The sequence below is a fragment of the Athene cunicularia genome (genome assembly GCF_003259725.1).
Source record: "Athene cunicularia isolate RWA chromosome 2 unlocalized genomic scaffold, athCun1 chr2_part2, whole genome shotgun sequence".
Lineage (NCBI taxonomy): Eukaryota > Metazoa > Chordata > Aves > Strigiformes > Strigidae > Athene > Athene cunicularia.
In genome coordinates, this window is record NW_020799096.1 from 2,636,967 (window position 1) to 2,663,929 (window position 26,963).

At 36.3% G+C, this 26,963-nt stretch overlaps 1 protein-coding gene across 9 annotated transcripts in view; it reads right to left on the minus strand.

Moving 5' to 3' along the window:
• EZH2 (enhancer of zeste 2 polycomb repressive complex 2 subunit) overlaps positions 1-19,315 on the minus strand; it is a 38,158-nt gene extending 18,843 nt beyond the window's left edge. The window contains exons 1-10 of one of the 9 annotated variants that reach the window (XM_026843914.1): positions 19,218-19,315; positions 17,511-17,585; positions 11,282-11,320; positions 11,068-11,191; positions 10,393-10,521; positions 7,423-7,539; positions 5,920-6,058; positions 3,674-3,817; positions 3,034-3,136; positions 2,308-2,471 (exon numbers count right to left, since the gene is read on the minus strand). In XM_026843914.1, coding sequence (XP_026699715.1) covers positions 2,308-2,471; positions 3,034-3,136; positions 3,674-3,817; positions 5,920-6,058; positions 7,423-7,539; positions 10,393-10,521; positions 11,068-11,184 — 913 coding nt within the window. In that variant the 5' untranslated portion in view covers positions 11,185-11,191; positions 11,282-11,320; positions 17,511-17,585; positions 19,218-19,315. Of the gene's footprint in view, positions 1-2,307; positions 2,472-3,033; positions 3,137-3,673; positions 3,818-5,919; positions 6,059-7,422; positions 7,540-10,392; positions 10,522-11,067; positions 11,192-11,281; positions 11,331-17,510; positions 17,586-19,217 lie in introns of all 9 variants that reach the window. The other 8 variants (XM_026843915.1, XM_026843921.1, XM_026843920.1 and 5 more) reach the window with 8 other exon arrangements.
• Between the last annotated feature and the right edge of the window lie 7,648 nt (positions 19,316-26,963).

A 26,963-nucleotide genomic window follows, 5' to 3' on the forward strand; every position in this document is an offset into this window, starting at 1 on the left:
GTATCAAATATATTTTTATCAGTGACAATGCACGTGCTGCACAAGCTGTCATGAAGAGCATTATCATAACAGGTAATTTCACACTCCAGCTTGACACAAAGGTATATCTTGAATGCCTCCACAGTGGAAGTGTTATTCCTCCTTTTTTTCTGCTATGGCCCTGAAAACCTGAAGAGATGACTTAAAGTTTGGGCCTTTTTAAGTATGAAGCATTGTTTAAAATGAAGCCTTGGCCATACAGCACTTTGGAAAGAATACTGACTTGTTTCAAGGACTTGTTAGAAATCACCAGCAACAAGAACTGAGGCAATTTAAGTATTTAGCACAAACACTTTGTCTTACATCTTAAAGTTATGAACACAGAGAAAGTAGGCACAATGCTTTCCACTTAAAGGATGCTTCTAGTGTGAGAACTGAGGTCCTTCAGCCAATCACTGACATGACTCTGGACTTCGTCATTAATCTGGCACTTATTGTCAAAATGATCAACACTATGAGCCCGTCCCTCACAGCACTAAAAGAAAAGAGGCCTCACACAGTTGGTGGGTCAAAACTGTGGACTGGTAATACCAGGCTTCCCAGAGTAGTAGGTACTGAAACGTGGTCTGTGGATCCTTTTCAGTTCTACTTCTAACAGTTTTCAAAAATAATTGTGAAAGTCTATATAAAATCTATATAAACTAGGTAAGTAATCAAATATATGTGTATTTTATAAGAGCCTATATCTTCACTGAAAACCCCCTACAATTTTATAAAATTAGTGAGAAAAATGGCCTAAAACCACTGCTGCAGAAGTGCCTAAAATCTTTTGGGGTGCTACTGGAAAAAGTTTGTTCTCACTATGTCTAGACAATGCTTTCTTTTTGACTTAAAAAACAACATCCTTCTGAAGTAGTAAAACTAGACTGGCACTCAATCTCCCTGCTAGACTACTGCGTGTTGTAAAACCACTGCCAGACAAATGGATTTGCCAAGAGGTGGCATGCAGCTTCACTTCCCTGCCCTACAGAGTAAGGCTGCACACACCACTTCTTGGAATGAGTCATCCAGGCAACTAAGATACTTCGAAACAAAACCTACAGCTTCACGGAACACACCGTGTTGAAGTTGGCTGGAGCTGGCTGGACAAGGCAGCAGCTATAACTTCAGAAATTTATTGTTCTTAAACATTATTCAGAAGTAAGAGCTTCTTGCTTTGTTTTTTCAAGCCAACAGAACACAAGGAGAAAGTGAAACTAACAGACCTAACTCCAAAAGCCACAAATACTAAAGAAACAAGGAACAGGAAAAGCTTCTCCCCTCCCCACCATCTGAGAACAACTCCAGTTCCTCCTCAAACTGAAAGGCAACTAAGGGAGACTAAAAGGCAGCAGCACTGTGTAAAGCCTTCAGTGTGAAGTACAAATACAGGCAGATTGCATGTGTGCTGGATGAGGAGCTGCTGACAAAGCACAAAGATTTCCAAATGAACATGCATGCACACTCACAGTGGAACATGCACATGAACAGTTAAGTCAAAAGAGAAAATTAATTTGAAATAGAGGGCATCACAGTATTCAACTACAAGTCGAAAACACTTCATATTTGACTGTTAGGTTCCTCTTTACATTTGACCCCATTCTCAGAGAAAGAATTGTCTCAAGTAGCACTTCAGAATCTTATTTTTCATACTTTGCAAATGGAAACTAACATCACTGCTAACGCTCTTGTTAAATCCTTCCCCCAAAAGAATGGAGCAACATGAAAGTAGTTCAGTGGAAAGGATACAACTATTTCTAAAACTCAACTGTCTGAAACAATTCTTCAAACCACCAGATACAAGTAAAGCAGCTAGAAAGTAACCTGAGAGAATAAAAGATAAAACTGTTCATGGATATTCATTCTCCCTGCTGGAAAATGAAGCAAGTCTGATGAATAACCAAGTATTTTTATGGAGAAATACATTCCATTCTCCATGCACAAACCAAGAAAGCGTAACACAGAAACAGTAGTAGAAAACAATATAGTTTTCTTGAAAATTATGAAAAGTAACATTAGAGGTTGGTCCAAGTCAGGAATTCTACAGGAACTCCTAAATGTAAAAAGATAACAAACTATCCCAAACAGGTGCATTCAGTTTTCTGAGGTATAGTTTTCACTGCAAAATGATGTCAACATGGACAAGTTGGTTTTGTAAACTTTAGCGATATAACTGCTTTTATTTTTTCTTCTCTTTCCTTCCTTCTGTATTGCATCTTATGGTACTTCTAAGTTTCCTGACTTGCAAAAAAAATAAGAGATATACAAGCACACTGCAACTGTACTTACGATGTAAGAAGCAATCATATTTAAAACAGCGTCTACAGAAGAGTGTGTGAAAAGAGTGCAGGCTTTGCTCCCTCTGAACAGATTTAGCATTTGGTCCATCTATGTTTGGTGTGCACTCAGGAGGAAGAGCTCCAGGAAGCTGCTGTTCAGTGAGTTCTTTGTATCTTAAAAGAAAGAAATAGCAGTCATTTATTCAATATAATTTTTAAAAAGTAATTTTTTTTATTTCAGTACCACTCTGCATTTAAAGTGACGAATTTTAAAAAAATTTAAGAAATATGCCAGCTAGAAAGGTCAATCTGTCAGTGACGTGACAAGTTATTAATTCCATACTCATTAATACAAATATAAAATTGGCTAGGAAAGAATGCATTTATTTTTTTGACTGTCGTCTCTTCATATATATTACTCACTAACTCCACAGAGGAGACTTCACTTTTTTAAATAGAAGCTTTAATTTTACCACTTCAAAAAAAATAACATAGATTATTAAACACATGCAAGCACCCACTTTTCATTAGTTTGAAAGGAAGGCTAATAGACACCTCTATGTTGACTCGGTGGGAACAGCCAACTCCCTTCAAGTATCACTTGCATAAGTTATACAACTGCCACAAAACCTAGCTGCCAGGGGGACCATTCCTTATCAACAAATATTTAACAAAGTCAAGGAATCTTTGTTTCATAAAGCAACACAGCAATATATACCAAGGAATACTTTCTTACTTCTCTTTCAATTCTTCTGCTGTACCCTTGTCTGGGAACATTGAGGAAATGGCTTCAAATATCTTGTCAGAAGGAAACCTCCGAGGTGGGTGGCTTTCTTTCTCTGTCAAAGCAGCAGAAAATTTGGAAAACAAAAAATGTCTATTTCTGATCTTTTGCTACTTCAAGGAGGTGTTCAGAGAAAGGGGGACTCTGCCAAAATCCTAATAAAAAAAGCTGTAAAGTTTTTTATTTGTAAATTAGAGAAAACTTAAAACTGCATTAAGTGATCTTTTCTGCTGAGAACTCTACTAGTAAAATCTGGAGAAACCATTATTTCACCAGCAGATGGAGATGGCAATTCAGAACTCTGCCTACTTTAGCAAAATGATATTTTATTTTCTGAGGAGTTCCAAAGCATTTATTAGACAGATTTCTGGCCCATTTGACTGTCTCAGTATGCAGATAAACAGAAATTGGCAAAAGCACCTTTCTTAGTATTCTCAATACAACTCTTCAACTAAGTGGCAAAAGAAATTATGAAGAAAGTGATGCTACTTTAGACCTGAAAACTACCAAGTAGAAGAATTTGAACAAATTTATCAAGTGGTTAGAGAAAGGGGTTTTTTGGTTTTAATTTCTGAAGTGTAGACAGACATACCCATCCTGTTACCTTCCCGATCTTTTTGCTTGTCATCTCTTTCATCAGGATTGTCGTCTCCGTCATCATCATCTTCATCATCACTATACTGACCAAGTGCATTGACCAGCTCAACAAATATTTCATCATTGATAAATCCACATTCTGAAATTCAGCAAAATTGGGAGTGAACAAAAAAGCAAAAGGTTTATATGAAGTATTTTTAACCCTCCCATCTGAATTAAATTATGACAAATACTGTAATTTAGGAAAAGCAATTTTGTATTTTTTCCCCCCCTCTTAGTTTCAGCGTATGAACTGAGAAGAAATAAATACTGAGCGTTTTTAACTCTTAGACTGACAACTGGGAAGGGGAGAAGGAAACTTGTTGAAATTTTTCTTTTCCTGACTCCCTGTGCTTCATACCAGTAGACATAAATAAACCTCTCTTCCTTGGAAGATAAATTACTTACTAGCTAGACTATTTAAAAGATTTTATGCTAGAATCTCAATGCCAACATGGTTGGATTAAGCCAGCCTGGAAATGCATATCAACAGTCTATAAATCTATCCTTGGACAGCTAGGCAATCTCCAGAGAGATTTTTGGTTGGTAGTTCATAACATCCACTTCCCCCCTTAAAGACCCCACTGGCAAAGTGATAAAAAAAGAATACAAATATACACAAAAAAAATCTGAGAGAAAACTGAAGCATATAATGCTGCATATATCTGCTTATTAGCTTATATTCTGCTGTGAAATTCAGAGGGCAGCACAGACAGACAATAAGGCATTTCTTCAGAGAGGAAAACTGTAGTTAGTGTTGACAGAGACTGCTGTTACTTTTCAAAAAATAACTCTGAACTGTGTGGGAACTGTAGTGCTTATCACCATCCTTCTGAACCTGGAGTAGGGTTGGATGTCAAACTAACTTGAAGAATTTGTTTTATTCCTATGTAGACAATGACAACAGGCAGATACTTCACTTGGATGTTTTAAGCAGAACTCTTAATATACACAGATTAGTATGACTTTCTCTCTTGAAAGTGCAATTACAGAGCTAGTCTACAATTCTGACTCCTAAATGAGAATGCCTCTGGATTACAGATTCCCACAGCGTTTACATTTAATTCTAGTCACACAAGAATACTAGTTACTGGAACACTAGAAAACCACCTTTCTGCTTTCAATATACAGTTTTGAAGGACCCATAATAACAGTAGTTGCCATCATAAACTTGGTACTCAAAACAGTGAAACAAGATTAATTTTAAAGCTAGACACATTTAATAATAATAAATAATAGAAGACATTTACTAGTAAAGTCACCACTTTGACATAACCAGTTCTCTGACAAGGATGTCAGCAATCAGTAAATCTGTAAAAATATCCAAAGGCAAAACCCCATGAAACAGTTCATGTTCCTCAAAAAACAGCTATCTGGAAGACATTAACAAGTCTGGGTAGGACTGAGTAGCATTCATTATCGAATCACAGGCTTAACCTTCCTGAGTAGCACATGATGTACTCAAAAATGTAGTTCTCTTTCTCAGTCACTCCAGCATTAACAGGAATATAATCAATTTTAAGAAACAATTCCCCATTTGGGTGGAGGGAGGTGGGTGGGTAATGCTTCTGTGAAGGGGGAAGCAGAGTAGTCAGAGAAATCTTTACAACTGTAAAGTTCAGGCTTGTATAAGCCAGTTCTGAGTGGGTACACAGAGCAAGTGAAAGGTTACTACTTCACCAAGACTTTAGCAAACTAAGGGACAGATGGCATTGCATGCAGTCCAGCTCCCACACAGAATAAGAGATAAACTACACCTATGAATACATATATATAGTGTGCCAACAGAAGGATACAACTTCGCTCTATAAACTACAGAAAGGAGGTTTTTAAATAACTCATATTTTCCTTAAAGGAAAAAAAAAAACCAAAACCCACAAGAGGTTATTCTGTCAAATCCCATTCACAAGTGTTGTCTTTACCAGAGCTTTGCATACTTCTCCTGCCACTTTCTGCTAGGCAAGACACACATAGGGACATTGTATCATTATATTCCAAAGCTCTGAGCATAAAATTGAAGACCAAGAACTTCTCAGAGTTGCACCTAGGCATTATGACAACTCACTGTATGGTCTAGAGAAAAAGTTAATGTATTTCATTAAACAATGCAGTGATTCTAGAGATACCACTGTAACAATCAAGCATCAGGCCTTAACAAGCAATACTGACAATTATTTATGTAGGAAGAAGCGATTAGTATACCTGAGTGTTTGGGCTCACCTCTGTCTCCATGCACTTTCCCATCATAGTTCTTGATTAGTTCTTCAATAAAAGTACCATCCTGGTCAAGCACTTCATCTCCCATATATGGAATGTTATGTAAAACAGTTTCATCCTCTACCTAGTAACAACAGTTATAATCAAACTGTTTTAAATTGAGTTTCCAATTGACCATTTCTGCATTGCTATTTTCACATTCTACAAGTGCCTAGATTTCACAGTTACAGGCCTCGCTGCTTTAGCACATTTACCATTAACTAGATAAATAAAATAATACCCTCATCTTTGTTCAAAAATTTTTTGCACTAGTGGCAACTGGCTCAAGATACTGTCACTAGATCCTAACATTAAGGTTAGAAGGGTGTTTCCACAAAGCTTCTACTATTGAACACAGTAAGCTACCTGGCTTTGGGAAGCTTGCATTTGATAAGTTCATTCTCGCTTCCTTGGTTCTCTTTCACAGTAATGCACGATGGAAACTACCCCTTCATTGCTTTGCCAGAGAAAAGAAAATATGATATGAAAAGACTATGAATTCAAGTTGTCTAAACAGCAAGCACAGAAACATGCTTCACAATTTAATCTGAACTCCACTGTCATTTTTATCTGCATATAGACTAAATGCATTCATACTCCCATGTTTTATCAGTAGAATTTACAGACCTTGACACTCAGCTGTTTCTTCCAATCTACAGAGGAACCTTCTATTGTTAAGAAGATAAATTTAAACTTTCCTGCTAATCATGATTCTGCAGCAGTGCAAAATATCCAAACACTGATGAATTGAAAGCAAATAGAAAAATGTGTGGAAGAGCTCTGTACGTATACTGGTAAAACTGGTTATTTTAAATCACTTTGTTACAATTATTATCATCACAATCAGTCAGCAAAGGTGATCATATGCAAAATGATGTGACAAAATTTGTAATAAGCTCAGCCTTTCAAATAAGTCAAATACCTACATCAGAACTCCAGCATTATAGTTTCTGCATATAGTGAAGCTAATCAGAAGGAAAGGCTATATACTCAGTTGCTATATAAGAATGCGGGGAGACTGTCAGGATTAAGTTCTCTTTATCCCATAAGAATTGCTATTCTGATACAGGTACACTGGTTAATTGTCTTACATAAAGACATTCATATCCCTCAGATAACCTTTCTCATTACACTGATTATATGCTTTCAAATAAATCCACATTTGTTAAATGCCATACAAGACAATTGGTCACCTAAATTAAAGAAACTTAGGGTCCCTTTACATTAAGGTTCTAGAGATACTTAGGTTCACTGAGGACAGAGGTTTAGTTTGCAATTTAAAATTACATTATTTTTTATTTGGGGGAACCTACTTCTGATTATTACTGCTTTATTACCAATACCAAATAGACAGGGAGGGTAACTGGCAACAGATTTTTGCTGGTTTATTTCTAAAATTCACCTCTTCCTTTCTCCATACATCCCAGGATTTTTTTTTTTAAAACTTACCATAAAATTCTGTTGAAGGGGAGACCAAGAATACATTATAGGCACAGAGGCAACAGCATTCAGAGTTTTCAGTGGGATGACTTGTTTTGGAAAATCTATGTCACTGGTAACAGAGCACTGAAATAAGAGCTTGAAGTTAGACTTACATAGCAACATCAGAAACAAAAAGAAAAAAAAAAAAAAAAAAAAAAGAACAATCTACAGTGGACAAAATTCAAAATGTTTGTCAAAATTAGCCATATCAGCCTTTGAAAAACACATCACATTTTTAGGGCATAATAGTAAGAATAGGTTTAGCCAGAAAAAAGGACACAAGATTTATTACTATGTCAATACCTTTGCTAATAGATCATGGGGTTTTTTTCCACTTAATAAGTGGCTGGGATAGTATTTTATTCAGGCTATTCAACCTACAATACCAATTATGTTTGGTATCTCAGATTTAGTACCTGTTGCTGCTACACTGATGTCAGAGTATTTACTCAAGCCATCAGAGAAGCAACTGAATTACCCTGGCTTCAGATCAATACACGGCAGAAAGCATGTATTATTTATGTTAAAAAACAAAATAATTTACTTTAATGCCAGCAAGACATCTATAGAAATAAATCCTCCATGTCTTGTTAATTCCTGCCCTGTTTCCCCATTGTTGTCTGTTTCTCTTTACCCTACCCTCAAGCCTCTGATTATGCTCACTGCTTACAATGGAAAAATAAAAATTAACTCTGAATATGCAACTGTGGACATGTCAATGAGTTTTTCAGCTACGGGACTTTTTTTTTTTTTTTTTTTTTTTTTTGCCTCCAAAAGATAAAAATGCCATAGAAATACAGACATCTTCTAAGTTATTCTTCTATCCAACAGTTAACAGACACAAATTTTGTCAAGTACAACAGTATGAAAAAAGTTACAAACAAAAGCAGACAGGAACATACAAAGCTAGGGAGAATACAACAAAGAGGATTTGGAGGTAGGTAAAACAAAGTTTAGAACAGCTATCATAGCTACCTGAAAGGAAAAAAGGAAGTGGAGACAAAAGATCTTTCTCCTTTCCCGAAGGGAAAGATGAACAGAGCTTCACATTTCTAAAGAAATACACAAAGTAATGTAACAAACAGTATACAGAGACAGTACCCCGGTAGAAGGACATAAGCCAGATTTATTTATTTTCTTTTTAATCTGCAGCAGATGAAATTAGATTTCTGCTGTGTATATCAATACTCAAGACACTGTCCTATGCTAGTGCTTTATTCCCATTTCAGATTAAAGTTTAATTTTCTAGATAGCAGCCACCTAGCATATTTTTCATGTATTTTTCTTTAAAAATACAGAAGTAAAAAATAATTACTTTTATCTTTGGAACCAGAAGACTCAGGCTGACAAATTAACAACGTCAAAATGACACAAAGTGTTTGGTACTAAGTCTCAGTTATGTTGTCCCATTGTATTGGCGTGGAATTAATCTTAATATTTATTAGGCTAGCACAGGACATGTTATAGTCTCTGGCCGATGTTGACTGGACTAGCCATTGGAGAAAACCTGTGTCACCAACAATGCTCCACAGTCTTCACCAATCACATGAAGGCTCTCACAAAACCTTTCCATCATGTCATTAATCTTCTAGCCAGTGTCCTATGCAACTCTGAAGAAATTCAGCATATTAAGAAAATAAGATTTTAAAGTAATCTTTTAAAGCCCCCACCATTTCTTTGTCTCATTGCCATAACTTATAGTGAGAGAAATCTTAAATCAAGCATTAGAGTTCTGATTCATGAGACAGAGACTGGATTTGAAAGCAGTAATTAGTGTGCTCTATCAATTCCAGCAGGAAATGAACATAAAAGAATAGTGAATCAAGCTAGAAAACAAGAAAAATGAAAGAGGAATAGCGAGGAATGATCTTTTACTAACAAAAAGAGTGAGAACTGGATGTGTACCTGTGTTAATTATTATCAGAAGTTCTGATCCTACAGCGCCATGCAAGTTGTATAGAGCTGTACTTGAGTAATTGCATAATTCTATCATGTTTAAGAGAAAACACTCAGGCAAAGGTCCTTGCCTGTTTACATTTGAACATGCACGTACACAAATGCACCTCTGAAACTCCCCCAGTTTCCCTCTAAAATTTTGGGAAAAGGATGATCTGACAATTTCCTTGAAGAGAAAGTGATTTGTTTTGGGTATTTTAAGATAGCCACAATAAAGTCTTTTCATTCTCCTCCTACTGAAAAGAGTTAGTTTTTCAGATTATTACACATGAAACATCTTCAAACTGTCTTAGTTTGAAGGAGTGACTAAAGAGCAACTAAGAAAGAAGAGAAATTAACCTGGGATGCATACAGAAAGTTGGAATGGGCTTAAATCACTGCTTAAGCTACCAATATGAAAGCCAGTTTAGGTGCTCAAATAGCATCACAATCATGGAATTGTTTTTCACAAATTTAGCATCCAGTCTGCTTGTGCAACACAAGGGTGCATCAACTCAACTAACTCCTTTTAGAGCCTCTGTGGTTACATAATGTTAATTAACATAAAGAAGACTTTGTCAAGTGGGTGTGTTCACAGCTTTAACTTGGTAGCAACAAACGTAACTACTCATTGGTACCAATGGGGGTCAACTCCAACAGGAGCAAGATTAAACTCCTAGTATCAGTGAGATAAAAACAGTTTGATTAAAGGATGCAGAGATATGATCCAAGTATTATTAGAAATAAAGAAGTTTCACTTTTGTGTCTCGTTCAAAACTAGGTAGCCTGCTACATATTTATTGCTTTTCAGAAGTCATACAATCGAAGTAAATAATAAATAAATTCTTTAAGAGACTCATATGAAAAGTATTTAGCTGTCAAGTCATGTCATGCTGGGGAAAAAAAAATAAACAACAGCCAACTTTCCAGTAAAAAAAAACAAAACCAACAAACGTGCTAACAACCTTGTAAGTGGAATTACCACAACACATGTTAACCAACCTCCCTGGTCCCGCGCAATGAGCTCACAGAAGTCATGATGTGAACAGGCTGTATCCTACGTTGTTTCCATTCTTGATTTAAGATTTCAGTTCTTTCCAGTATCTTCTGACGATTAGTATTAAACATACTCTAAAAATTAATCACAATTGTAAACATTACAAAGAAATCAAAGACTCTACACTCACCTGCTAATACCTTAAGGCATTATAACATTTACTAATTTAAAAAAAAAAAAAACACACACAAAAACACACAAACCAGACAGACTAAAAAATAAGTCCTCAAAACTCAACTGTCCAAATTTTGTTTAAATGTCAGCAAGGCTCAATATAGTTCATTATCCCTTTCTTTGACTCAAACCATGTTCTCATGTTTAGAGACTCAGAGGTTTAGCACGGAATTAAATTCTAAATGGAATTAGAAAGAATATGTGACTAAAGAAGTTGCCATACTTGCTCTCTGGAGTCTCCTCTGATACTTTGCATGCCTGATTCAATCACATATAAATGTATCATACTTGTTCATAAGATCAGAGTTAAGACAAGTTTTCAGTACATTAACAAAGCACTTAATGAAATTGTTACTGCAGGTGTTAACTGCAGGACAATTCATACTTCAGAAGAAAATTAATTTTTGTATCATTTTTTTAAGCAATAGAGTCAAAAGATTAAATACCTTTACTTCATCTGCACGTCGGAATCTCTTGAGTTGCCTCAATCTCATATATTCTGATTTCACACGTTTTCGCCAACAAATTGGTCCCTTCTCAGATTTTTTTCCCGTTTGACCCATGATTATCCTACAAGAGAAAACATCAGGTTAATATTGCCAAATGTGATGCCACTGCTTACAGAGGAAGTTAAGTAGGATGGAGACATTCTTCTAATACCTTTCACATCCAATTCTTTTAATTCCTTTCTATCAGATACTTGCAATACCTTCACAATCAAAAAAAGAAAAAAAAAAAAAAGGAAGGAAAAAAACATACTTGAGTTGTAGACACCAGAAAACAGTCATTTTAATTACAGAACAGTGGGACCATTAACATTTGCTTTAAGCACGTCTAATGCCTTTATACAGAAAAAGGTATGCAATGGATTTAAAGAAGTGGAACAAATCAAGATTCTCACTGCAAAGACACACACTGGTATCCTTGTAAGCAGTCTTGTAAATTAACTTCTGGACAACTATATTCACAGCAGACAAACCTTTCCCTTCTCACAGGAGTTGTCCTTTTGGTTAGATACCAACTCCTATAATAGGCTTCTGGAGCTGATTTTAAGTGCAGATATATACCCCAAGTATAGTCCTCCAACCCAGCCACTCAAGAGTCAAAAAATTCTAGAAATTCAGACAAAGAGATTTGAGACAGTCAGAATAAGAGACCTTGCTCTCAGGTATTCTACAAAATCCCAAACTGTCCAGCTGACTGTAAACAGGACACTCATTCCACTTCTACTAATCACTCTGCTAGTACCAAGTGCTTCTTTTTTATTTTACAAGAGTGTTGGTAATGAAGTTGTATTTTTACTTTATAATCCAATTGTGTCGCTAGAATATGCCAATCTGCTCCACATTTTTCAAAATCAAGGACCATATGCTGCGACTGTGCTGGCAACGACTATTTTGACAGCATCCCAAAACAAAACCACTACATTGACGACTGGCTTCCTCTCAAGAACTGCACTGTAACAACCTACAGTATTTCACCGAATATCTCATAATAGCATTCACAATGGCCATTGTGGACTGAAAGACTGAAATGTCCAGTTGCCCTGGGTTAATATATCTTCAAACAAGCATAATCAATTTGAGCAGAAACAATTCCAGCCTTTCTGATTATCAAGGTAGGTAAACTTGAACAGAGGTGTCTTCTTCAGGCTGGTGCCAAACACCCAGTGCTACCTCCCCTGCACCACACCAGCTCCCCTGACAGTCATGAGTACAGCTTTATCCAGGTTTTTGAAAGCTCTTTGCTGCTGTAGGCAGAGCATTATTTTCAGTAGTTTTGTACAGGTTGGATCCAAGTTCTATCAGACTTTATGATGACTGGGGAGGGAAACAATATAGAACCTGTTTGTTCTCAATACTACACCTTCATTTACATTGAACACATTTACGCTAAACAAAAAGCAATAGTCTATGTGATCTTTACACCCATTTTTATGCAAGACATTAAATCATACTGTGTAAGAAAAATTGTTGAGTTTTTAGATTTAGAATGACAATGATTCAACAAATGGCACAATTGTTGACCCAAATCATGGGATGGGAAGTATTCTTTGAGGAAAAAAGGCACAGCATATAAATAAGTTTCACGTAATACTTGAAGCACCTGACTAGACAGAGGGAAAGGAAAGACAACAAGCAGGGGGAAGTAAATCTAGAGCAAAATGTCAGAGTCGCTCTGCCTCCATGCCTCAAGGCATAGAATCCACCTGTACCTCACTTGCCACAACACCAGTGGTTACAAGAGAAAGAGATAAAAATAAAATAAAATAAATTTTAAAAAATAATCCTGGACCATTCATGTTAAGAGCACAGTAAAGACAATCAGTGATTCCAAGTGCACTACAATACTGATTAGAGAACAGCATAAAAGCATTATGAAGTACAGAAAATGCATTGTATTATATGCTATACTAAGCAAAGAAAAAATTTGGAAAAAACATACCATTAACTGGAAATAGATTACATAGAATAAGTATCATTAAATAACAGAAAGACAGAATCTGAATTTGTAATACAGAACGTCAAAATCACTTCAGTTATGGTTGAGCCAAAAGACATGGAAAAAGTACCAATTAATTCAAAAGATACATGAAAGCTCAGCTGACAATACTAAAGTAGCATATCCCATAAAAACAAAACACAGATTATGTTTACTTACTCTATCACTGCATCAACAACAGCCCTTCTTATTCTAGTTTCCTGGAGAATAACAAATGACTCAGGCTTTAAAAAAAGCTTAACTAAAATTAAATTCCCAGATAAGACCTGCTTATAAAAAGCAGATCTATATGGAAATTATATATAATTAGATTAAAACCAACAACAAACCAAACAAAAAGCAGAATTCCCATCTTTCTTTCATACAACTGAAATACATCCCCCAGAAGATCCCACAAACAAGGATTTAAGACCAGAGAGAAATATATTCCCATCAAATAAACAAATCCAATCTATTCAATTTTTCAGTAATAAACATCATTGTTACCTATTATATTAAAATGGTAAGAAAAATAATACTTCACAAGAAGATAAACACTTCCTTTTAAAACAGCATAAAACTTATGCACACTCAGGTCTCTCATCTGAAAACAAATGGGACTTAGAAGGACACTCTCCTCTTGTACTAGCTTCAAGCTACTATCTGGGGCACAACATAGACAACCATTTAACATTCAAGGCACCAAATAATAAACCATAGAAATTTTAAAAAATGCACTTGTTTATGTCCTTATAGCAAGAAAAAGTTCTTCTAGATAAAGTAATAATGTTAGCGTGCAACAGCCAGTGGGATACACATAGTACATGAAGTTAAATACCTATAAACACATTAGAAACGGCCTCTTCAATGACAAGTCTGTATTAAGAGAAAAAGCATTGAGTGGAAAAGAAGCAAATGCGTCTATAGGTTGTAGAAAAGTTATAGCTATGAAAAAAAGCAAAGCGTCCTGCATACATGGTTGTAAATACGAATTTTGAAAATCCCTGAAAATTTATTAATGAATTCTGGTTTTGAGCAGCAGTTTTTCAAACCAAGTGAACCATATTTGTATGGTTTTGGGCAGCTGAACATCACCAAAGAAGAATTACAGTGCTGTTCACACATGTACTGTGGTAAGTGGTAATTGTTTTTCTGTCCCTAACCTCAGAAGAAAGTATGGAAAAAAAAACAAACAAGGCAGGAGGCAGGGAGAGAAGAGTGTATTTGTAGAGGACAGAGTTAATTTTCATAACGTAACTGATTCATTGTCTTCACATTAGGACTACAGCCAAATGCCGCTGACAGTTTCTAATGGCAATCCAAAGGTTGCCCCAAAACCTATACATTTAAGAAACTAAACCAGAGACATTGGGATTAAGAAATATCCCAAAGACAGCCCATGTTGTGTTAGGGCTGAGGAAGCAAAACATGAGACAGAAAAATGAATTCTTACGGAAGGGTGCTGGACACTACTACCTCCACCCCTGGAAAAAGGGAAAGGAAAAATAATCTGGAGAATTAAAAATCTTCAGGGAAACATCAACATAATCTCTGGGACAAATTCAGGGTTGTAGATGATGTCTCAAGCCTACTATTGGTCCACTTGCACTAGTACCTATGTGTAAGAAAAAAAACCTTTCCCAAATCACTTTATTAGATCATTTCTGCTGTTTACATTTGTAAGTGCTCTGAGCTCTAACAAACTACACAGGTTTCACTTTGCTAAACAAGAAAAAAGCCTATACATTTTCATTAAATTATGTTGTATGGGATTTGCAGCTAGGATTGCAGGCCAGAAACGCTAGTGAATTTTAAGATCAATTTGTCAGAACTAGTCAACTTTTCATGTAAAGTTTCAGAATATTCCCCACAGTAGCACAAGCGGCACAAGATAAATACCATCTGTCTAAGAATAGTTAAGCCTGTCTTAACTGTCTTAATGTTAAACAGTTTCCATTTAATAAATAAAAACATGATACTGGATTGTTTTAGTGCAACAATCTGATTCTAAAAGCCCCCAGGCTATGTCCCTCTTCTCTGTCCCCATTTTCCCTTCTGAGTCCTGCTAGCTGTTTCTATTGTTTTAAAATCTTTTCCTTTCCCATTTTTGCATCCTCTTCAAACGAAGGGCCTACAAAAACCATGTGCTAAAGATCCCAGTCCTGAAAACTTTTATCCAAATGAAAGAAACTACATAGCAGTTAACTATGTGGGCAACTTTATGGGCAGATTATCTCATCTCCACAATAGAAACCAGAAAGCAAGCGTAACTCCAAAGCAGTTAGACTGTTTCTACAGAAAGCTCATCTCCCAAAGTGCAGAATGACTTGCACGCAGAACCTGAGCTAACCTCGCCAGATTCTCACCTGGCATCACGCTAAAGAGGGTTTCCCTCTTTCATTAATAATTCCCTGCACCCCCTTTGCAGAAGAATAGTCAGAGACAGATGGATTGTGTCATTCCAGACTAGGCAATCACACCGATGCCATGGCAAGCAAGGAGATGCATGTGCCATACCTAAATGCAAAGGCTTAATACCCTGGGTCCAAAGCTGGGCTTAACCCAGCCAGCCCTCCAGGAGCACAGCACTGCAGAACTAAGTGACCCCACACTGCTTATTCCATACACACACCTGAGCGTTGCTACATGCTGCTCACCAGCTCTCAGACCATCCATATTTTTCCATTACTTGTAATATTACAGCTACCTAATTCCTGAGCTGTAGCATACACCCATGCACAGTATACCTAAGTGCATGGGTAGAACTGGACATTAGATAATTATACTAACAAGGGAACCAATGTTATTCTGAGCAGCATATACATGGGAAAAAAAAAATAAATTAAAAAAAAAAAATCACAAAATTAACACTTCTTTTTGACCCATAAGGAGTTTGGACTATGGTATTATGAATGAGAATTACGGAACCCACCTAAACCACTGATTTTAAAAAACTCTACAAAAAAATAAAAACAAACACATAGCTATTCTTTTCAGTTTCTACTCATGCATGCATAGCTGGAAATGAAAACCAACAAAAATGGCAGCGTCCTAGAGCTTATATGTTTGCATTTTAAAGAGACTCTGCTGAACACTGCATGAAGTTATGTTCAATATCCACATTCTTTACAGTAAATTTTGAAGAAACTTTATGCTTATAAGCTTAAATCTGCCAATACTTACTTTTAACAGTCAAATACATCTAGGATTCACAATGAAAGACAAAGAAGTATAGAAAAATTTCAGCTCAAATTGCTCCTGTTTTGCCTACAGAACATAGAAACAGCCTTATTTAAAGACAATGTCCTATTTTTCTTGGATCGTTTTGGCAATATCCATCAGTGACAGACAAGCACACAGATAATTCTCTAAATTAGGCAGTCTATTCAAGCAGTCGTACTGCTGTCAAAGACTATATTTAAAGCTCCTCTGGCTACCGTACCAAATTTCAGGAAAAAAAAAAAAAAAAATTCAAATTGGAAAGTAGAACAAATGAAGGGGTCTGCCCTTTTAAAAGAATGCTATTAGTTTGTAACTGTGCTTAATATTACACAATATTTTAAATTGTAACAACATTACATTATCTTCTTCATTTTTGTTTGGATATATTTATGAAATAAAACATACTGTGTCCAGTAAAACTTCTCAGTTCTTTTTTGTGACTTAATCTACATTTAAGATTATTAATATATTTTAAATATATGCATACACTGATACAATACTGCACTTAAGAGCACTCTTAACCAACAGATTCAATGTGGGGTGGAAGCAGGGAAGGTAAGGGTGGGTGGAGAATATAAAACCCATCAGAGAAACTGTATATGCATCCCAATGCAAACAGAACAATAAAAGAAGTCATCATGGGTTTTGTGGCCTAGAGTAACAGAAGAGTAATGAAGGAATAAAATAATTCAGATGGGGCAAGGGTAGGTGGGGGCAAGTACTACTTTTACTTTCTATAAAGACGAATGCAAATGCTTTCACGCTTCTCAGAACCTCGAGCTCTAAAGGGACATATTTAACTGCACAGCCCTGCTCAATGAACTACACCATGCTGCTTGTCAATCTCTTCTAGTTCACCGTTAGCATGCCCACAGCCCTGTGAACAGTGATGTTCCTCAACTAAGTTCTCTGGACTTGGTGCACTGGTAAACTCCAAGCTTGCCATGCATCTGAGCTGGCTTCACAAACTGTCCCTTCAGATACAATAATCTCTTTAATTTAGATTCAATACCACATAATGAAGGTCCTCACCCAAGCAATTTCCTCAGCAACAATGTCATCTTACAATCCACACTTCCCAACACTTTATTCTCACCCCAATACTACCCATGGAGTTGCAGTCACTCTTCTCAAAGAGATGCACTGTAAACTGGATTAAACTGACCAACAATAAATAAAATCTCACTTTTGTGATTGTTTGTTCTCTGAAGCACAGTTCAGTTTGATGATCCCATCCACAACTGCAGCTTCCTGTACACAACTATAAAGCAGAAAGGATTTGTTAGGAACTCAGACAAACACTAGGGAAAAACTAGTGCAGGCAATTACACCACAAACAGGCACTGGTTTTCCATATCAGTTTACTCCGGAAAGGCAGGCATACTCTTTAACTGAAACTGTTATCAGATCAAGACAGCATATAGGTCTCTCAGCCTGAGCATAAGCGATCTTACTAATGGAAAAATGATTATATATTAAACCCTATCTGAAGTCATCACAGAACTTCAAGCATCTACAAAACTAAGTTTAGTTTAAGAAAAAAAAAAAAAAAGGAGGGGCCAACAGGAAAAAAAACAACCACACCCCACCACACCCTTTTATGCTTTTCCTCAAACTAAAAAAATTTCTGCTCAGGCAACAGAATTTATGGCAACTTTCATGTTCAAAAAACAGAATTTTAGCAACAAGATTAACAAGATTTTTCCATAAGCCTACAAAAAATTCAATACTTGCCAGAGGAAAAAAAGATAATACATTTCAAGTATCAAAAATCAATGCATTAAGCTTAGACCTAAAGTTGTTAGCTTTCCAAAACCATCTCATAAAAAAACCTCAAGTGATCTTTTTTGTTACAGGATTTTACACGGCACAATACAACCAAATGATTGTTCAACTGCAGCTAAGTATTTTTCAGCTGTGTTAAGCTAAATTTTATTACTTAAACTCCTGGAAGTTTCTTGAAGGTTTACTTCATGCACCCTAAATGCAAAATACTCTCTATGAACCTATCCTGAACCTTTTCAGAGTAAGCAGTTTCCAGCAGATTCTTATTACAATTATCAAGCACCTGAAAATAAACTATCAATAAAACACATACATATTGCCAGACTTAAAAAAAACTGACTTGAAAGTTAAATATAAATTAATGCTGTGATCTGTCAGATCTGTTTCCTTCATTTATACAAACTTTTGTTAACAGCACAGAGATATTCATGAAAAAGCTATGGTCTAGAAACAATATTATTTTCTTGGGCTAAGTAAGAAAAATTGTTCGCTGCTGTGATTTCGGACTACTCAAGCTGCAGGGGCTGGGGGAAAAAAAAATACACTCTCAGCACCATAAAGGGCCTTTTACCTGTGTTAGCAGGCAAAAAAAAAACACGCCTGGGAGCTTCGTAGTTGCTTATTACTTTACTTTTTGGATTTTCTAAAGCAAAACAAAACATGACTTCCTTCCAAACTTATGTAAAATAGCACATTCTTATTTCCATGGGAAGAAAAATATTCCCAAGGCCAACCGTCAGCTTGGGTATTTCAGATATCAAACCAGACAACTAAAACCAAAAATCTCTAGCTCTGAAATACAGCAACATAGGGAAGATTAGCATAGTTTATTAATAATGTTTAACTACAAAAACAACTACAGCACATCTACTCTTTTGTAGAATTAGTCACAGAGAAATAGATGGGAGCAAACTGTAGTGTGTAATGTGGTATTTTAAGTTTACAGTGCAGTTCAACCTATTTTTAATAAAGAAATACCTAAAAATATTTATCTATGCTTTAAAATTTACATCATGTCATTATTCCACATGCTAAAGTTCTGCATCATTAAAGGATGTTTAAATTCAGAGAGAGAACTTGCATCAAATGCTACCATCAGTTCAATTACCTTCCTCAAATGCTATTTGTTGTCCGTTTTACTTGGAAAGACATCATCTGTGTGCTGTATCAGTAGCCCCTGGTCACTCATTTCCACCTCTGCTCAGCCTTCTCTACCGTGAGAGCTTAAGTGCTTATGATTCTATTAATCAAACTAGGTCAGGGAAAAAAAAAAACAAAAAACAACTGTCTGAACAGCCCACAAAATAAACACACTCAGATTTTAAATACAATTTTTCAACAAAATCAGCTCCACAAGCTGGTTTGTTCAGCAGCCACATGAATTCTTAAATCAACACAAAGGAGGGGCAACACTGGGGCAGGAACAAGAGGCAGAAAACTGAAATTGGAGAGGGCAGCAGTTTAGGCTTCAACAGAAGTGTCTGTCAAACCGTATTGTCTCTGTTGCTCAGTTTTACTGGTACAGAAAAATTATTCTTAACCAGAAATAGGAAACATTTACTAAGCTATCCATGCCAGCTGTGCCACTCTGCAGGCAGATAAATGCCAACAGGCTTGTAATGGCCTACAAAGGCTTAACTTCTATTGGGCTCCGTTTGGCAAAGAAATTGATCAGTTTGTGAACAGACCTAAGCAGAGCAGGTCACTCCAAACAGCTCATCTGTCCTTCCTTACTCTGACAGGCTTCAGTGATTGTGGATGATGTAGGTTAATAAAACACCCATGACCAACTCTGACGAGATGCCATGTTCTGCAAGAAGGGTCTTGATTACTCAAGAGATGGAAACTGTTATACTAGCTATTGTCAAAGACAAAACTATTAATTTTTACAAACCTGATGTAAGAAGGAGAACCATCAACCACCTCAGACGCACCAATCCCAAACTGAGGAGTAATGTCTGTGTGTGAAAACAAATGTCCAAATCTCAGAACACTTCCTCTTCCTCCCCCTCAAGTTAACAGAAAGACCCTGGCTTGCAAGAATTAAAAGCCTGTGTTTCAGTTGCAGTGTGGGTAACAACCACATCCAAGACATTTTACCGTCAGCCCTAGCACCGTTCAGAGTGATGACGGCTGTAGGCTTTCCAGGTAATACAGCAGCGCCAAAAGCAGAAGGTCTGCTGCTATAAATCAGCACACTTTCATTATGAGCAGTCTCATCACAGTTAAGCTCCTATAATTGTGATACAGTAATTGCAAGTAACTATCCGCAACACTAAAATATGTTTCAGTTTGTGGGATCCCTTCAAAAGTAGCAGTGTCACTACAATATTGTGGGTTTTTTTAATGTACCAACAACTGAAAATTTTTGCCTCCACTGTAAGAAAACTGCCAAATTCAAGGCCAGTGCACTCTCTCCTCCATGACATAATCAATGGTTACTAGTGTATTAACAGTTACCTAACAGAATTTCACTTTGAAGAACAACATTTCAACTTAACCAAAATTAAGCAGCACATTCACTTACCTATCTGCTTTTGGTAGCTGACGACAAATAACATCCTAATGTACTTCTCAACTAGGACTTGGAAAGGAAGTAGGATCTTAAAATGGCATGTTTTCTCTCCTTATTATCTGTCTACACTACTTCAGCATCTCAAATACAATTTACATGGTAAATACAATAAATTTGATTGATGTGATCAGTTACATCAGATTTTTTCTGCACTCAAAATAAGCAGTTTCCTAACTGGACCCAAATTGCACATGCTGCCCTGACAAACATCCAAAGTGGCATGGAAGAAGAGGAACCATGCAACCAGGGTCAAGGGATAGGAGCAAAGCCTCTCCCTGTCAATGTCAGCAATATTAGAGCACTAGAACACTTATCTTCTGTACCATGTAAAACATACTATTCACACTGTGCAATTTTTTTTTCTTTACGAGAATTTGCACAATCAAAGCAGTTAATGTGGCAAACTACTTGAAAGCTACTCACGCAGAAGCATGTTTGCTGCTATCTCTAAATCAACTCAAGATTGCTCTGAAAAGATGTAGTGAGTGGCAAACCAGCAGCAACCATTTGTAACTTGTCTACATTAGTTGCCAGTGCAAGACAAATACAGATTATGTCTGTTTACAAATGAAAAACTAGTGTAGGTTTGTTCAATTCAGTTCTGCCTCATACATTCCACTACTGCCGTTCACAACAACTGCATACATTCAAATCAATGGTTCACAAGGGGTTTTTTCCATTTCCTGTTACAAGTCTAAGGCTTCAAGGCATGTTCTATTTCTTCTTAACAAAACTATTTAAGAATACTACACATAGGCCCCCAAACTCCTAAATGGTCTCTTTAAAACATGTGTCATGGTTTTGCCTGTTTCTGGGCCTTACCAAAATTGGACAAGACACTTCAAGAATTCCAACTAATACATAGAAGAATTAATTCCCCAAACAGCATGCTTTCTTACACAAATGAGATCTAAACCTGGACAATCACAGAAGTTAAGCGCGATTCTAGCCCTTCTACTGAAACACACTAATCTATGATACAATCAAAGTCCAAGAAGCAACATAAAGACTCAGTAAGGGATTTCATTTCAATAAAAGGGAGAAAATTCTTCACAGTGGCTGTCCAGTATAGGAATGCATTAAGCAGAGAGGTGCTAGAATCTCCATTTTTTAATACATTTTAAAAGTGGTCTGGAAAAGACAATTTCAATGTTGGCCTTGCCTAAGCAGGAGAGCAGATCAGATGACTTGTAGAATAGTTCAGGTTGGCAGGTATATCTAGAGGTCAATACAAATCTGAACTGAGCTCATCATCTCAAAACTAAGGACCGTGTTATTTCTAAAGCTGATGCTATGGAGGTCACTTGTCTTTTAAATTCCAGTTTAATACTTCAGAAGATTAAAACAATCACCGCTGCATCCTAAAATTCTTGGCATTTCAATCAGCTACAGGTACAATTTGGAAAACAGCACTACTATTAAGGGAACAATAATGTGTGAATTAAAATGTTTAAGATCTTAATCAGACTGAACTCTTCAGTTTGGTGAGTAATCACCAATTGTTCCAATCAGTAGAAACATTTGTTATGTTAGTCTCCTTTAATAACTCCATCAACTGCTTAGTTCACATGCTCCTTCCTACTATTCTGTGTATTTGTTCATTTGAAAGAGACCTTCTCTGCTTAACAGTACAGTTGGAGCCTTCAGTTCAACTTCTTAGAAATCATAATTTAAAAAGACAGATTGGAAAGCTCTTCACTAATTAAGAACATGATCTAACTAGTGCTACATACTCTCCATAACCTTACCATAATGTTTAAAATTTAAAAAAAAAAAAAACATCAAAGGGCTGTTTTTTCAAATTAGTTGTCTTCTTATCCTAATAGAGTTCTGCTTCGCTTACAGTCCAACCTTTGTGCCTTTGAAGTGTCATTCTTTTCAGACCTTTAACTCTCTGTATTTAAGTGACTATAGCCTTACCTTACACTTGTACTTAAGATTAGGAGCCTGATCTCTACCCTGAACATCAAATGGTTGGTCGTTTTTTGTGGTTGGGGTTTTTTTTCCCCGGCCAACACCAATTGAACTGTTTTATTTTTAAATAAACACATTCTAGAAGATATCATTAAGCAAGTCAGGCAGTATGTATGTTCACAAGAAGCAACTACTCTCTGAACTGTTTCCCTGCAACTCAAGAGATGCGCCTCTTCAATTATTTCTTCCCAAGCACAATGTTGTTTGGGCCTTGTTACTATCCCAGCAGCTCCTTAAGTTAGAAGCTCTCAATTGATACTTCAGGATATTCAAGATTATCGAGATGCTTTTCTGTATCTTTTGATTAAGAATTCAACCTTCTTTCAAAAGAGGCTTAAAAAGAGTCACCATTTTGTGGCAAATTCACACTTGATCACATGCTACCTTGATCAAGATGTCTATCATAAATAAAGTAACAGTACACACCTTTTCTCTTACAGCTGTATGACCAGCTATCAGTATACTAAGAGAAGTTTCATTACATAATTAATCCAATCAAACTACTTATCTGTAGTAGTACTACTACCAAACTTATTAACTGTAATGACTATAGTATTATATTTGCAGTGTTATTCCCCAAACTAGTCGGAGCGGTTACTAAATCATTATAACATAGGCAATACCTTGCATCTGTAATCTAAATTTCCTCTAAAAGGCTGATTTTTAGCTTTCCTGTGATAACAAGGCTTATATATCTTTCTGCATATATCTTCTACAGTAACTTCTGATGCAAATGGCAAACATAATAGATGGCTTACAGATCGCTAAGTTACGTGTTTTCTGCAACAGATTCAAGAAGGACTGCAAGTGCTCTGGCACTATGAAAAGCTGCAGTGTGAACTCAAATCTTTTAAAAGAAAAAAAAAATCGGGGAAGTAATGAAAAACAAAACCAATTACTAGGGAGAAACACCACTTATGGTTTCAGACACTGATGTATCAACAGGTAGCATCAGATCTCTACTCAAGCAATGCCATTGCAGACAACTACAGTTCAGAAGATTCACCACCATACCTGCTCTCTGCTCCAGTATGTAATAATTACATACATGACAGTAGCTATAATCCTTGCACTGTACCCCTAGATGTTGCTAGGGAATGCTGTCATCTTAGATATTAGGAATTCTAACCTTCAGTCAAATTTACAGATTTGGTAAGAGTCCCTGTCTTCCCTCCCCATACTTAACTCCTGACTTCTGCTTGCCTTCTACCTTCCTGCATCACTTATTGTTTCTAGTCTGGTTTTAACAGTTAAATGAATCTCTTCAAACACAATTTCTCATTACTGCCCAAGTATACCAGACAAAAACTGTATGGAAGACCAGGCAGCTTTGACTTTCAAGCGCCACCCCTACTTTATGCTGGCATTGTTACAAAAAGAAGCACTTTTACCCGCCACTTGTTCCTGCACCTGTGCTATCATTTCCCTCCTGACAGCACGATCATTTTTGCAGCCAGACACCGACAGAGGCGAGGAAGTCCTCTGGCTGAAAATGCCTTGCTACTTTTGACTGAAGAAAAGTGAGCATCCAGCCACTCTGTCCCAACCTAAAGATGCTGTGAACTACGGCCTTAGACATTCAATTCTCAGCTCCTTATGAAAGTACTAAATGCCTAAGCCTGAATATGAGTTTCTCCATGTGCTCAGTTCATCCTGAAACTCATCACTTACTATCTCAAATGCTCACCTCACATAGTAAATCAGAGCAGTTCAGTTACTGACACACAAGACAGGAGGGAAAACAGTCAACTCTAGGACTCACAGAACTCACATTTTCTTCAAACATGCTCCCCATCTGATTTAAAAAATATATATTGATTTGCCTCCTCCAGTATTTTATTTCTTGCTTTCTTTCCCTAAACAGTTCATTCACATAGGCAGTTTAACACTATGTTGCTTGAATATTCTTTTCAGGAGTTTCTACCACCATTATGAACTGACCAGGCAGACACCAGAAACTCCCAACTCTTTATCAAAGGACAAAGAGGAAAGAAAGAAAGGGAAGAGTGAGGAGTCAAGCAGCTCTTGGATATTAAAGAGAAGTGTTCCTTCACTTCCTTTTTCTTCCTGGAAAAACATGAGGAATCTTAATCTACCTTCTTGCTGTTTTTACATTTTTTAATTTTTGTGGGTTAGAAAACTATCAAAGCAATGCAATTACCAGGTATTCAACAGCCCTTACCCTATCTGCCAGCATGTTAAAAACTTTGCAACTCAGCAGTTATAAATAACTCAGACCTTCCAGAAGTACTTTAGAAAATAGAGCCAAAATTGTCTGTGGTTCTTAATATCTGAAAAAAATTTCAATCAATCTACTTCAAAAATTTAAATAACAAGTGGGAAAAAAAAAAAAAAAGGCAAGAACACACCTGGTCTTGACAATATCCCACAATCATTTTAAAAGCTTTTGGCACTAACTACAGGTTGATTAAACATGAAGTACCTGAGTAAGATCCAACAACAGAGTTGTTCTAGAAAACAAGCTTATTTCAGATTTTCTATTAGCCATAAAGGAGGGCATCTGATTATTTCATTTTTCCTGACAGTACACAGCCTTTGGATTTGTTTTGATAATATCTCATTTTGTGGGAGTCCTTCATTTAGAACATTTGCTTATCAAGCAACAATGGTATGGGTACTTCTCAGAGTTTCATTCTCCTCAGTAGAGAAAAATAAAAAAAAGTTATGTTTGTTAACAACAAAATAAGATTTTAATACAAATAATTACATTTCCAATATATTTCCTTAAACAAATATAAGAGTAGAACAAAAAAAAGTAATATAGTATAATAATTCTAAGTAGTATAAATATGTATAAATCAGCCCTTAAAAGATAAATCCTTACTAGACTGTTCAGTCAGTCTGCATATGCAAGCCTGCAACTTTCAAAGGCATTCTTCCCTTCAAAAATTAAGTTCTTTCTCTGTATCCCTACAGCTTCAGGATTTAGAGAAACAAAAACAGACATGAAATAATTACTGAATACCATGTAAGGAGCAAGAGTAGCCATTTCAAAGAAAAATTTTCTAAATTCCATATATTATTGCTTTCGTCCAGAACATTTCAACATTTGATACCTTTAGAAAAATACTGTTTTGGAAATAGAAATAACAAGTTCAAGTAGTCATATACTTGGGTGGAGGAAGGGGGAAAGAAAGAATAGGAAGATCACAACCAAGTATTTTATATTAAAGATCAAACCAAAGTCAGCACTAACCAAAAGCAACTGACGTCTTACTTCAGTCTGGGCAACAACGGCACTTGGATATCTATATGTATAAATACTTTTAACTATATTTGCATGTGTGAGTAAGATTATTTGGATCAAAAACCAAATGAAATATTTCAAAACAGCAAAGAGCAGAAGCTTCATGCCTGATTTTGACCATGCATTTTACATGCCACCATTAAAAAAAATATCCCACAGCCCAGCTACTTGTCAGGATAAAGTAAAAGTTTATGCATAAAACCTGAACTTCACCTTTGAGTTGTTCAAATATGTACCTCTGAATTTCTCCCTTCACACTCATTCACAGATGCCCAGAAGAGGTAGATGACTCCCACATCCATTCCAAATCACCTCTGCTTCCTAACACCTTCATCTCTTAAAATTTAGCTTTTTGATATCCTGCATAAATCTGGCAGAAAAAACAACACTTGCTGGGAACACTTAAGGCATGTTTCCACAGGCAAAATAATGTAGGGTGTGCACTGACTATTCCACCCAAACTTGTTTTGTGGACACACCTCTTTTACTCTAAAAACTCTAAAATAGCCACAGATTCTTCAGCTCAATCCACACACACAAAAGCAAGCCACACTCCATACTGGACAAACCCTGCCATACAATAATTAAGCAGCTCAACAGCTATTCCGTACTTCTTTTCCTGCATAGGCCTAAACTTTCAAAGACATAACACTTCCACGTATGCAGATTAATTGTAGAACAGTCTGGCAAATTTTGGAGCTCAACTGGTATTTGCCAATTGTCTGAAAAATTCCAAAATGAGCTGCAAATGATGAAAGCAAGCGTAAGAGTTATTTACACACCTCTCACTTTAAAGTCCTCAAAATAACTGGGTCAAATGTATGGCATCCCTATTCTGTAAGGTATATGGGGATTAATTCATCAGCATATTAGAATAAATGTTGCTTATAAAAGGAAAAAACAGAGACTGCTTTTCCAAAAGTGTGATTTAACAGAGAAAAATTAATGAGAAACAGTTTATCTTAAAAAACAAAAACACAAGCCAAAATGAAAAAACCACAACAAACCCAAAAAACTTGTCCAGTGGGGGGGGGGGA